The 14,734-nt window shown below is 41.5% G+C and overlaps 1 protein-coding gene across 13 annotated transcripts in view; it reads left to right on the top strand.

Annotated features, from left to right (window-relative positions):
- The window catches only part of ARID1B (AT-rich interaction domain 1B), a 440,094-nt gene that overhangs the window by 341,640 nt on the left and 83,720 nt on the right, over window positions 1-14,734 (top strand). For 11 of the 13 annotated variants that reach the window (XM_078054524.1, XM_078054529.1, XM_078054523.1 and 8 more), the window contains one exon: window positions 1,708-1,797. The exons of the other annotated variants lie outside the window; for them this stretch is intronic. In XM_078054524.1, the coding sequence (XP_077910650.1) occupies window positions 1,708-1,797 (90 nt within the window). The remainder of the gene's footprint in view (window positions 1-1,707; window positions 1,798-14,734) is intronic. 13 annotated transcript variants of the gene reach the window in all.

Raw genomic sequence — 14,734 nt, 5'->3', positions numbered from 1 at the left:
ACTTACGAGCTACTCCTAGTGGTCTCTCCACACACACTTCTCAGTGTCTATAAATGCAGGTCTTGGTTTTCACTTTATTCAGAATGAGAAGGGCATTTGACCCCAGGAGCACTCAGAAACACATTCACAGGTTTTACATGCACTCTTTTCTGAAAGTGAGAAGCCTAAACTCCCAAAAACAATTTCTGGATTTTTTAAATAAGTTCTATTTTCACAACAATGTGTACGTATTATCTAAATGGAAAATCATCTTCCTGCCCCTCTGGCTGCCACAGTTACAGCTGTTACTGGAATTAGTAATGAGTGACAGTCCTGAGAGACTCTGGGGACCGTGCTCTTCCTGGTCTGTAGTCAGGCTGCCTGGCCTCACAGAGATGCCATTAGTTAGAAAGAGGAGAGGCTGGTTGTTCAGCATAAAACGCCAGGCTCTGCAGTGTGACCTTCACTGGGTGAATTGGTGGTGATGTTCAATACATCAGTTTCTTTCTCTACTCAGTTGTGATTCTTGTAGCAGGTCCTGTGATGTCAGAGCAGTTAGCCTGACCTAGCATGATCATAGACCATAGTACCAGAGGGTGATGCAGGGAGATCCGTATATGCTTGCATGCACGTATGTATGTCTGTATGTATGTACCATGTAGGTATGTATATTTGTCTATTTCGGTCTTTCAGTTTATTTTAGCAAAGGAGGAGATTACAAGATAAAGCAGCAAGGTCTTCATGCCCTGAGAGCTAGCACGTTGAGGATTGGGCTAAATTCAGTTGCCTTCTTCAATAATATTTTTAGTCAAAATGTATCTAAACCTCTGAGCCAGAAAGTGAGTTGAGATCTCAAGTACCTCTGATGATTCTTAAATTTCAAAATCCTGTCTCCTGCCTTCACATGATTCATTGTCTCCCTTTAGTTAATAAAAATAATAAGTATCTTTTCCTTTAATTCATATGCTCAGATTAAGGGCCATTAAATAACAAAGTTTTATTAATATTTGTTATGCTAATGAAGGGATGAAAGGAGTAAAAGACATGATTCCTGTCTCAAGGAGCTTACGTTATAGTTTGAAGACAAACTGAGCACACATTAAATAAATGGAAATCAAATAGATGTTAATAGGTGCTGTTGCTTTATTAGCAATAAAGATCAAAAAAGTTGCAGAATACTTCCCTCTTTGATGCTAATATATACTACATTTTATAGTAGTATGTTTTATGTTTTTTCACGAAGGTCTTCTGTGTTTATGTTAAATCTCTGATTAATTATAAAGATTGTTTTAGAAATTGGTCGCTATTTCTACATTGAATAAATATTTACCAACGAAAAACTGTTGGCCACTCTGCATGCCTGGCCACTTGGAAACTAGTTCAAACTCAGGAGGAGGAGTTTAGTTCATTAGTCTTGGATTTTGTTAAGTGCGTTAAAGTATATGTCAGATCTCTGCTGCTAATTTATTTGTGAGTTTGGGAACTCCTTCAGTAAGAAATGAAACTTCTCAGGAGGTCATTTGCTGAATAATGATTATCCATGTTTCTTCTTCGTTTTACTAGAAAGGGGCAATGTAGCCCACTTTTTGAGCCCTGTCTCTTTCAATATGGGACCGTACCTTCTGTAATCGTTAAATTAAATAAATGTAACTGTGTCTTGGTTTTTGCACAATTGCAATATTAATGTAGAGGGCTCCCCATCCCCGCTTCCCTTCCTGTGTTTTCCAGGCAGTCAGATGCCTCCTCAGCCACCTGGGAGCCAGTCAGAATCCAGTTCCCATCCTGCCTTGAGCCAGTCACCAATGCCACAGGAAAGAGGTCAGTCTTCAGTTCATATCTTATATATCTTTGTGTTTTGAGTATATAAGACTTACATGAATTTGGTCATCTTTGCATCTCCTTATAGATAATGTTTCTTCATCAGATGAACAAAATAAGAACATACGTACAACAAATATGGAAGAGAAGGATGCTTTCTTGCAGATTAGGTGAAGTTTGACCAAGCACAGTTCAAGACCCAAAGAATATATAGGTCCACATAGCACCCATGAAGCATAGTTTATGCATGACTATAGCCTGACAGTTGATCTAGCCGAGTAAAAGTGACTGTTAATGATGCGATTTGGATATCAGTCCTAATGAAGTAAAATGTTAAGAGTGTGTGTATGTTTAACTGTTTTGATCAATTATTTATCCCAGGATACTTAAACAGTAAAGATGTAAACAGAGAGTAAGACCTTGTATTATACAATTGTAGTATCTTAGAACTAGAGCCAACCCGAGAGATTGTAGAGTCCCATCACCTCAACTTACAACTAAAGAAACTGAGGACCAGAGAGCATCCATAGGACTTCCTCGTTGTCAGAGGATAGTTAGGGCCAGAGCCAGAAAAAAGAACACGGGCTTTTCCTGAAGCCCTTGGACACGTGGGTTGTCCCACATCTGCAGACTCTTTGATCTTTAGCTCAGTTGTGCACATTCACCCCACATATTATTGCCTTGGTTGCGGCCTTTGGCTCTCATTTGTTTATGTCTGTCTACTTTCTCTCCTTCTGTAGTAAAGCTGCTTTTGTTGGTGGTGATTTCCATCCAGACTAGTGTAGACCAGGGTTTACACGCCTACCACACCTACCACACCATGTGGTGCTGTGCCAACTCACTTCCCCCGCCTGTGAGCCAGTGGGAGCACGTGAAGCGTGTCACTTGCGCTCTCCCTCATGCGCATCCAGAAGACAGAAGTGGCTAGCTTGGTAGCTGCTGTTTAAAGGTTCCCGACCCCTCACGTTTATAATTATGCCTGTATGAGTTGTACAGATGATGATTTGCTTCTAATTGGAATTGAAAGGTTTCAGTTATTTTACATGTTTAATAACTCAGCACCTCATGCTTTAGAAAGTAATGCCAATCAGAAGATGGATTAGTCCTAGCTACGTATCAATTGTGTTAAAATGAATATTTAGTAGGAATAAAATGAAATTTTTATTTCCTGATACCACTACATATTTAACTTTTTAATTATAATTTAATGTATAGCTAACACATTAATTCCCTTATTGAGATACTACAGTATGTCTTAATAATGGGATAGTTAATGGTTTTCAAACTACAGGGCGTATAAGAATTACCTGGAGAACTGGTTAAAAGAGATTTCTGGGCCACACACAGCCCCAGATTTCTGACTCAGTAGGCTTGTGGTGGGCCACTTAAAATCTGCATTTTGGACAAGTTCCCAGCTATTGCTGATGCTGCTGATCTGAGGACCATACTTTGAGAACCACTGCCTTAATGATACTATAATATGTTCTGATAATTGTGTGGTTTGTGCATTTGTTTCTTTAAACTTTCCACTGTATCCTCCTGTGAACCAGTCTTGTACCTCACATCCTTTTTCTGTATTAACTCCTCGGGTCTCTGGTCATCTGGAGGTTCACGGAGAGCATACTGGCACCACGCAAGGGGGAGTTCTCTCCAAACTCCTTTACTTGGCCTTGGGTTGCACCTATGTTGTGTTGCCAGGTCAGGGAGATGGAGAAAATAAAGGATGAGAGACATTCTCCTGCACTGGAAACCTGCTCAGGCCAGAGCCAGAGCTAAGATGAAGACATTTGCCATTTCCTTTAACCCTCACCACAACCCGGTAACACCATTCCCACTGGGGGAGTCCACTTCTTCGGCAAGCATCTGAGGGTAAGAGGTTCTTTATTTGGAAGTACTACAATTCTAACCTTTATTGCTAAGAATTAAAAGAGAGAAACCCCTTCCAGATCGTCCAGCAACGTGGCCCCCGACCTCTTCCAACTAATATGTGTTTAAGAAATTTGAAAATGGAAAAAGCCAAATGTGACCCATGCTGACACAGTGAGAAAACATAGTTAAATTAAACTTTTAACTTAAATAGGCGCCTGGTGGTGCAGTCAGTTAAGCATCCAACTCTTGGTTTTGGCTCAGGTGGTGATCTCAGGGTCCGGAGATCAAGCCCCACGTCGGGCTCTGCGCCCAGCGTGGAGTCTTCTTAGGACTCTCTTTCACTCTCCCTTTGCCCCTCCCTCCTGAAAATAAATAAATAAATCTTAAAAAAAAACTTTTAACTTAAACAAATACATTAGCAAGCAAAATCTAGAGTTTTCTTCTGGTGTCACTATGTAAAAACCATTGTGTAGATATGTTATTTTTTTTCCATCTTCATTGTATATAGTGTGGTTTTGGTAACTGCTAATGGATACATAACAATCTGGGTAGTTATAATGTCCATTTCCTTCGAATAGCAAATATAAATTTTATAATTTGCTAAATCTGAATTGATTTTTATGAATACGTTCCCCAAACTTTCTCTGAAAGGCTGCTAAAGATGTTATGTGCATCCCTTATGTGCCTTTTGTTGGATGGACAGCCCCCTAAACGGGAAAACTTTGTATTTCCAAATAGCTAGTAAATGATGCTTTGCCATGGGGCACCTGGGTGGCTCAGTCGGTTAAGCATCTGCCTTTGGCCCAGGTCATGATCCTGGGGTCCTGGGATCGAGCCCCGTGTCAGGCTCTCTGCTCAGCAGGGAGTCTGCTTCTCCCTTTCCTTCTACCCCTCCCCCTGCTTGTTCTTTCTCTCTCTCTCTCTCAAATAAGTAAAATCTTTAAAAAAAAAAAATGATACTTTGCCATGCATGAGTTAAATTTCTTTGAAAATTGGATAGCAAAGATTTTTTTTTTTTGATGGCTTTGTTATTTGTTAAAATCTAGGAAGAAATGTTAATTCCTAATGATATTTGATCAGGTATTTTAGTGACAAATGACACAGTCATTATAATGCTTTGGTAGAATATAGCATTTTTCTTGTCTGTTGCATCATCACTGGGCGTGTACCCACAGTATATACAGTACAAAGTAGGTTTGAGAAAACGCTTGCTAGAACATTCCCCGGTGTTGAAAATTCCCCATGTATTGGAAAGTAATTTAGCTTCATGTATGCCTTTACAATTGATACATCCCCCTGCCCCTACTGAGGGAAGTGAGGAAAGAAACAGAGAGGAAAAAAGTACGCTGATGAGTTAGCATCTTCAAAAAAAAAAAAAATTCTCTCTTAGAAACCATGGACTTTGATAGACAAGAACATAGCTCCCGTGCTGCTGAGTACTAAAATAACAAGTTGAGCAATTCCTTTTACACTTATTTTGTTTTAATAAGATTAAGATAAGAGAGTAAGATTCCAGTTACACACATCTTTAATGTATCTACGGGGGGACGTGCCTGGGTGGCTCAGATGGTTAAGCATCTGCCTTCAGCTCAGGTCATGATCCCAGGGTCCTGGGATCGAGGCCCACGTCGGGCTCTTGGCTCAGCGGGGAGCCTGCTTCTCCCTCTCCCTCTGCCTCTCCCCCTGCTCATGCGCTCTCTGTCTTTCGCTCTCTATCTCTGTGTCTCAAGTGAATAAATAAAATCTTTAAAAAAATAAAAATCTACAGAGAATAGATTTTCTCTAATAGGAAAGAATCTAGAAACATACTTGCCTGGAGACAATGGCACAAAGAAGAGATGCAGCCTACTTGTTTGGTGGTGTGGTTTTCTGGGTATTCCCCAGAGTCCTCACGAAAGACAGCAGGACTGTTAACGCTACTCGGAAGCCTGGCTCCCCCCAGGCTCAGGAAGCTGAACTCTTGCCCTGCCATCATTCCTTCCTACTTGGTCCTTGGATTCCTGTTCAGGAAGAACATGTATTAATAAACTCTATTCTCTCTTGAGAATTTTGCAAACCTCAAGCTGTCCTGGGATCTGAACCACATTTGTATCTGCAAGGCCATGTCCTCTTCCCAGAGCTGGTTGCTGAGTCCGGTGCAGAGTCGGTATGCTGCCCAGGTTCCCAGCAGCCTACAGTGCCCTCCGATCTGGTGGGTCTGGGGTCAAGTCTGTCTAAGGTCATCAGTCACAAATCCATTTCCCCACATTGTATGTATGCAAACATAACTGAGTTTCTGCAGTTTTATATTTTCCATCTACAAAAGCTATGTTTGCAAGGCAATATGGATATGGCCAGTGTCCCCAGGTACAAAGAAAGGGAAACATTTTAGGTATTTATTGGCCTCTTTTCTGTCCTATAGTGCTGTCCCTACACTCTGATATGCTCTCCCGTACAGCCCCTGGCTTAGCGCTCTCCTCTTTGCCCCTCATGTGGTGCTAGAACCTCCTACTAACTGAATAAAGAAAATGAGTTCAAATTCTTTGGTCTTAACTGCTTCATTATTGATGTAAGTTTAAAAGACGAAAGGTCAAAACTTCAGTTTAGTCTTCTGTAACACATTCGCCACTGGGTTTTATCTTAAATCCTCTCTCTGTAGTCCTCACATTACAAAATGAAGAGTTGCTGTTAAAGCCCTTCACCAAAAAATCAAGCAGTATAAATTATGCCACCCAAGGCATTGGAGAAAGCATCCAGATAATGCTAAAAAAACCTAAAATAAATGTTACGAGAAAATCTTAGCTAACAAGTTTAGGTTAGTTTTATCCTTCTTGTATAATCTTCAGCTTGTATATCTTAAAATTTGAAGAGAGCAATAGGAAATGGCTTCATAATGTGTTGCCCTGTTTTCCAAGAGGGCTTGGAGGGAATATCTACTCAGTCATCTGAGTAGATAAATAAGTATAATTATTATTAACATTAAAATGATTGCATTTTTAACCCCCATAAAATGTTAAGCTTAATGAAACTGGCAAATGCCCTTCTAGTTATTGGATTAGCAATTAGGTGAAAACGTTTCAAGAAGGCTTATTTATTTGGACAGATGTAGAGAGGTCAGAATTAATTTTTTGAAAACCTTTTAATTGAATTCCCTTTTAATTTTCACAGTGGTGTCTAGTTAAATATTCATGGTAATGCTGGTGGTTTTCTGAAGGTCTGAACTAGATCTGGATTCTCAGAATCAGCGTAGGTGATTTAACCCTTTTCATCTGGGAGGTCAGCAGGGACTTCCTTAGTGTAATCCCATAGCATTTGAATAATTAGAAGGTAGTAATGAGGATTTAATTAGTCCTTGAAATATGCTGAAAGCAGAGCCACTACGAACTTTCCCTTTTGGACACAGATTGCAAGCAGAGTTGACGCTTCTGCAGGACTGTGATGTGCTAGGAAATGTATTCTGTTGCTGGAGGAGGCTCTTTGGCACCATTCTGTGACCGTCAGATCTGCACGGAAGGTATCCTGGGTGAAATCTTCCAGAATTACTGAATAGCACCCTCGCCCCACCCGCCTTCATTCTTGTCCATCTACATGCAACCTTTCTTCTCTCTTTACTATTTAAACAGAGTTGTAGTCAAAGCGCACAGGCTTACTGTACCTGATGGAGAACTGGCTTTCTCTGTTACCAGTGGCAGCAGATTAGACAAGCTAGACGAGTGGTGGGTTTACTCTGTAGTACACAAGGCAGTAGACAAGGAGAAAATAACAAAATCCAGCCAAACTCCGTTCTTGAACGCGCTGACTAAAGAGTCCCAAGATTCCGGTCTTCGGAATCTGATCTTCACAATGATATTTATCAGTAACTCCATGTTTATGAATATAAAGAGTGCCATTATCCAGAAAAGGTGTGTAGCACAGAGGTGGGATTGGACATTTAGATGTTTTTCTTGTGTGCCCACCCTGAAAAGGTGAATCAGAATTTGTATACGTCACAAGTATGAGGTTTCGAATGTACCTATTTTGTGTAGACTGAATAGACTACATCTTCATTTTTCTCCTATTTTTTCTTTTGTTATTAATCCCAAATGTTAACTGACTTGGTATAATTTTATTCTCACTGCTTAATGGTATATTTTATCTTCTTTCTGAAGTCCAAACAGAATTCCTCATCAAATTTCTAGGCACATTCTATTTGCTTAGGGCAAATCTTTCTTACTTTTAATGCCAAGGGCAAGAAAAGAAAGCTCTTAAAATAAATCGAGTCTTTTACTATAAATTAGACCGAGCTCTTGAGGGCCAGAACTGAATCTTTTTTAGACTCTGTATTTCTATGTCTACAACAGAGCCTCATGTATAGTAGATGTTCAACCAAGTTTGAGCTGGACAACACAAAATAATGCAGCCTTCACACCAATTCGGAAGTTTCAAATGGTTTCAGAGCACAGAACAACCAAAGAACAAAATATTTTGTGTTCTTAAATTTTAAGAATATTGTCTCAATTTTACCATGATAGGTCATTTGCTGTGGTGTAGGCTGTTTCCCTCTCTTAAGACATGGTGGGCATTTTGATCTTGCACCAGATGAAAGCTGCCACTTCTGCTACCCATCCTTCCTGGACGTATTTCTGTAACTTACAGACATGACATCAGGCTGAGCTGGAGTCTTCCCACCTGCAGCCTGGCATTAAATGAGTTGTCCAGAGGCCACTCCACCCCCCCATCTTACCCGAACGAGGCTCTTTATATCTTAGGAATATTTAAATGGAAATAAGTAAAAATTTTGAGAAGTTTTTAATGCTATTAGCTGGATTTATGGCAATATTTAGATCACAATTAGTTTTGAAAATTTTTTAATGATTTTGAATATCTTAATTGACCTGACTTCTTAATTTTCGAGAACAGATTAACAAGTTAGCTCAAAAATGGAGACCACCAAGATGATTGCTAAGGAGTTGGAAGTAGGATTGAAGTTTTTTTTTTTTCTGTTTCTGCGAACCACAGAAACTATTTGTTCCTCTTTCTTTTGGATTCTCAGTTTTAATATGACAGTAAATCTGTACATTCTGAAATGTTTTCATGGGGTATGTTGGTTATCAGAAAGTGTTCTCTTACTTGACCTTTCTAATTACCCTTGATATATAAAGGTGTTCTTACCATTTGTGAGCGCACCAAACATAAAATGGTGCTGCCTTTCAGCACAAGGCTATTATCAAAAAGAGAAAATGTATCACTTTCCAAATGTCTTGCTGTGTAAGTCTAGTAGATCAACGTGTTAAAGCATTAGCGATCATCTGCCCCCACCCCCAGATGCAATTAATTCAGCCTCCGCTCTTAATTGAGGACTCCTTTTTTTATAATCCATGACAGACGAAAATAAAGTCAAATGGGAGGTCATATACAAGAGAGAGTATCTAGGAAGCTGTTTGTAATTTCCTCAGCCCCAGAGCTCTGCCTCTGGGCTGGATTGTAGACCCAGCCAATGCTAGCCTAGTGAAGGAAATAACAGCATAGGGCTTGTATCAGGGTTATCCTTCCATTCCTCTTAAGTCCGCTATCCAGAGATCTGCTCACCAAAAAGCTGGGAAAACAAATATCACATACAATAAAAGTCCATTATATTCACTGAGGAATCGTCAGTCGAAATTTTAGAATATTTTCAAAGGTGCATGGTTTAGTCACTCTTGCTATATGCAGTAATTTTTTCGAATTGCCAATTAAATCTTGCTTTTAATAGTTAACCTCATTTGTAATTGGCTCATTATTCTTCACTGAAAGTATTTGAGAACATCTGGATCTTAGGTAAATTCCACATTGTGTATTACATGCACTTATTTATAATAACATGTTTTCTCCTGTGCCTTATGGGTCTGTACCTCAGGGAATGACCATTGTCTGCCTAGTTTGCCAAGCCAGAAAGCTAGAAGGCATCCTTGACGCCTTTTTCTCTCCCATCTGCCCCCCACTAGTCATCATGTTCCGTGAACTCTACCCCTCTTCTTGGTGTCCGCTGTCACTGCCCTGCTCCAGGCACCCCCGCTCCCCGGGTACCTTCAGCAACCTCCCAGCTCTTCTTCCTGTCTCAGCTGTGTTCCCTTTCAGTCACCTTTCCATGCTGAGTCTGGAATGGTCTTTTCCAGGTGGCTGGTTGGATTATGTGATTCCCTGCAGCCCAGGAGCCCCCCTTTGCCTTGGAGGAAGGCTGCACTGAGGTGCTTGTTTATGAGGCTGTTTCTAACCCCATGCCAGCCTCCCTTTCTGGCCTTACCTCTCATCACCCCGCTGCCTCTCATCTCCAGCCAACCGAACCTCTTTTAAGATCTTTATATAAACTCTTCTCTCCGTCATTTTTGCTACCCATGCCTTGACCCCAGCCCCACCCTGGCATGCCCCTCCCTTGCCCATCTTTACTGATCCTTCGGGCCCTCCATAGCCTGGCACCTGGTAGGTCTTTGAGTCCGTATTTGCTACACGAACAAATGAAGGAAGCATCACCTGCCGCAGTGGTGCTCCCACAGCCAGGCACCATCCCAGTGAGCCTGGCTGTGCTCACCCATTGCCGGGATTATCAGCGGAATTCTCCGTGACCAGAGCTCTGGGACCGATGGTAAGGACCACTGGCCCTGTTCAGTCTCCTACCTGCATGCTTGTGTAGTACATGCTTTTTCTCATTTTAATCTTCAGGGAGTTTGAAAGCAAAAAACCTGGGTTTAGGTGCAGGCTTTACCACTTAACTAGTTTTGTGACCTTGGACAATTAAATCTCTGCTTCCTCATATATGAAGTGAGGATCAGTGTCCTTTGGATTTATTGCATGGATCAAATGCAACCTTGTATCCAAAGGTTATAAATTGGGAAGCCCTGGGCGCCTGGGTGGCTCAGTCGGTTGAGTGTCCGACTCTTGATTTCGGCTCAGATCATAATTTCAGGGTCATGAGGTTGGGCTCCATGCTGGGCATGGAGCCTACTTAAGATCCTCTCTCTCCCTCTCCAAAAAAAAATAAAATAAATTGTGAAGCCCTGTGCAAATACTAATAATAAACATAAGTATCAGGCACAAATGATTCAGGGGAGACCTGGTTGTGAAAGCCTTGAAAAGCAGTTTCTTTGCTGCTTCCAGCACATAGTAACACACATAAAATTGTCTTTGCTCTCTGCACCGAAGCGGACTTTTGCAACTAATACTCGAAAGATTTGTGTAAGGAAAGGCTGGGTATTTTGCCCCCATCTACCATCTGGGTAATCAGTCTGATCCTTCCCCGGACTCTCATTTGCCCAGTGATAGATGATGTCAGTAGCCGAGAGGGTTCTGTGGGGGTGGATGGGGAGAGCTTAGATGCTCACGTCTGTGCCCCTGCGTTATAGGGCGCCGCAGTGGCAGGAAAGGAAGAGGGAGCGATTCTGCCAGTTAACCTGATAGCACAGCTGGGAGAGCGCTGGGGGGCCTGGGTTACAGCCTTGAACGGGTCATTAGTTTTTGTCTTCCTCTAAGCAGTTCATGTTGTGAAGAGAAGCAGGCAGGCAAATAAACACTGGAGATATTAAAATGTAACAAGAATATTCTTTAAAATCTATTTTTCTCCCCAAATGGGAATCTGACACCTATTTGGGATGAGAAATCGCTCTGTCTTTACAGTCGGGAGACTCTCTGCTTAGGTGGTACAGCGTGTGACCATTATTTCACACATGTGGGGAACATCTTTTATTGAACTGGCTTGAAGAAACAAGGCAGTTCTGTGAATTTTTAACAGATGCCAACGTGAAAACAAATTGTCCATGTGCCAAAGGAAAAACGTGCTTTGCTTTCCAGTGGCTCATAGAACCTTGGTGCTTTGCTGGTGTCCTGACGGTGCTAGAGCTTTCCAGAGGCACCTCTGATGAAGAAATGACATTTTTGTGTAATTGGTCCTGTGCTCTCTTGCTCCCCTGCATTAGCCTGGGCACTCTTGCTCTTCCTTTGCTGTTTTCTCTTTCATGCACAGGATGAACTGTGGTTTGGGCTTTGTGTTTGCCTCAGTGTTTTCCAACAGGATTTAAAAGTCCCTTACAGTTGTAGAATCTGTTGGGCTGCCTGAAGTGGAAGAGGATGTATGTTTGGAGGCTTAGATCCACGTTAAGATGCCTTCCAATTTAATAACCTGAAATTTCCCATTTTTCCTTGACTATGTCTTTGACCTTGTTTCTAAATCAGGTTTGTACACCCTTCGACTTAGGGATACACTTCCATTAGATGACCCTTTCCCCTGTCAGTGACTGTTCTGGAGTTGGGACAACCTGCCATTGCCTATTTGGATTCGCAAAGCTTTCCACTGTATTTTCTTCTATCTCATCTCCCCCAAATATGTCTTCTGGCCACTTTACTTTTTATCTTAAATATAATTTCATTCTATTTTTGAGAATTTTTGAAGTCCTCCTAAAGGTATCTCTGTCTTATCCAATGAAGAGTTTTTCCTCATTACTGCAGCATAAAAAATAGTCTATGTTCATCTCTTATGTGGAAAATGTGATTCGTTTATAATGGTTGTGCAAATCAGTTTAATTTCTTTTAATATGCTAAGGTTTAGATAGTAACACTGGATCTTTCCTATAAAACAATTTCTTTTTTCCAAATAAGAGAATTATATAACTTTTTTTAAAACCAGAAAAAATATCCACTTAATAAACCACAAATACTACAGTGCTGAAGAAAATATTTGAAAGGTCCTAAAAACTCACTTAATCTAATAGTAATAAAAAGAAAGATTTTAGAAATGCTAATTCTCGATTAGACCAATTTTCTAAGATGACAACAAGGGGAATTTTCTTTTTTTTTTTAATTGAGAAAGGAAAAATGTCTCTTTGGCTTAGTCTCTAATATGGGTCTCTATTACGGAGATCAGTAGCATTTTTCCTAAACTTAACATTACTGACAGTGCCATGTAATAAGAATAGATTGTTTGTCTTGAATTTTCCATTGATACTAATACAAATATCTGTAGAAGAATGACACTAAAGAAAATAGTCCTTAACGTGCAGACTGAGTGAGTCCAGGTAAGATTCTGGCAACCCTCCCTCCATTCCCATCTTTAGCTATTGATTGGTTACATAGAATATAGCAACCAAAAAATTATCAAATTGTAATTAAATATCTAAACTAACACAGTGTGCCTTTGGAATACACGTTAGGGCAAGTTATTAGCATCTTACTAGGTGGTGGAAACAAGCCTGGCTAAGATTAGGCTTTTCTCACATGAGCTCCAGAACTCCATGACAGGGCCCCAGCCAAAGGGCAAGCACTTCTCCCTTCTGGCCCAAGGTCTCAGGTGGTCTTTCTTATAAGTAGAAAGAGAATTGTCGTCTTTAACTACCCCTCCCCCACGCGTGCTTGTGCACCACACACAAACCTAATGGGTTGATTCATCCATTGCATAAATGATTATCAAGCTAGTCATTAGTCATAGGTCCTTATAACCCAATGGTCAACAAAAGTCAAGATCCTTGCTCTTTACCTTAATAGTCAATTCAGGCACTTGACAGGAATCTTGATATTTCTCTCTGTCTCTCTGTATCTTTCTCTCTCTCTCTCTCGTTTCAGTGGGCAAACTGGGGAATCTGCCAGATCAGGAAGGTTGTACGCTGAGTCTTTTGCCGCTCAGAGCTAATCAGTATTGTAGCTATTGGTTGCGTGGCCTGAAACTGACAAGCTTAGCTTTTCTGAGCCAAATAACATGGCCGGCCAATTATTTCTGGAACTAGCTCTCTGGAAAAGGGCAATGCTTTCTGGATAGTCAACTGGGTGAGGCAAGCTACCCATCAGCTGTGACTGGCTCTGTTGGAGGAGGTGTAGAGCAGGCAGGCCCAGACGACGACACAGCGTGCGCTACCTGGGGAAGGGCAGCAGGCTGTTTGCCCGGAGCCTCACAGGGTATGGCATTTGTCACCTCAGTGAATTCACCACGGTCCAGGGACTTGCAGCACTTTTTGGCTTCACTGTGACGGATGGTTTGTAGGGGAGCCTGGCAAAGGGAAGCTAGTTCGGAAACTTGGGCGTCATTCCAACAGGAAATAAATGGTGGGTTGTCTTTAAAATAATATGAATAATAACAGCTATCACTTAGGGAGCCTTTGCCCTGTGTGCAGGCCCCGAGCTGCGTGGTGTTCATAACATTTTCTCATTTAATCTTAGGAATGTAGGCTCGCTTGTCATCTGCATGTTGCAGAAAAGGAAACAGGCTTAACTATTAACTAACTGGCCTGAAGTCCCCTAACTATGAGTGTCACTTTGCAGTGACAGTGGAGATGGACCAAGTGGATGCATTTGGCAGATATTTAGGGGACAGAAACAGCCATGCTTTCTGCTTGTTGGGATTTGAGCTGTCAATTGTGCCTTCCTTGAAAAGCCGTCTTCCTTTCCCTAGAAACAGTTCTTCAACTATACCGTGAATTGAGGAGCCAGGCCACCATGTTTATGAAGGTCTTTTTGTAAAGCAAAAGTAAATGGGCTCGGAATGAACATGTTTTCTTACTCATTAAAAACACGTATTTGGAGCCAGTTCTGTGCCCGGCCCCTCGCCTGGTCCCGAAGAAGCAGATGCGGGGAGAATGGGTTTGTGGGCTGCAGCAGGCGGCTGTTTGGGCAGAAGCAGGCACGTGAGCCTGTAATTTGGCAGTGAGGTAGCTACTGTGCCTCATGGTGCTTTCTGAGCCTACGAAGGCCGAGGAGTGCCGTGGAAGAGAGCAGGAGTGGGGCTGGGAAGGACTGGAGTCCGTGCGCTACGCGGAGGCGAACGGCCTGGTGGACACACTGTGGGACACACTATGAAAACCGCATACTCACCAGAGGACACGGTCTAGCATTTTGTTTTCAAACCGTGCCTCCCATTAGTGAGTTTTTAATTGAAAAAAAAAAATTTAAATAGCAGAGTGCATTTCACATAATAAGGGTGGAAATTGTTTGTGAAGCAGTGTGCATGTGAACCTGCCTGTGAGTATATAAACATAGGCTCACCTACACACACTGGATCGTGACATAAAATCTGTTTCTCCCCTATGGATTGTGGTTAGCAATGTTTTAATACTTTGTGAGCCTCAGGGTCTTCATAGTTGTTTTGAAGTTT

This window comes from Halichoerus grypus, chromosome 9 (assembly GCF_964656455.1).
Source record: "Halichoerus grypus chromosome 9, mHalGry1.hap1.1, whole genome shotgun sequence".
In the NCBI taxonomy this organism is placed as follows: Eukaryota; Metazoa; Chordata; class Mammalia; order Carnivora; family Phocidae; genus Halichoerus; species Halichoerus grypus.
Note: the sequence above shows the minus strand (reverse complement) of the source record. Positions and strands in the feature narration are given on the sequence as shown.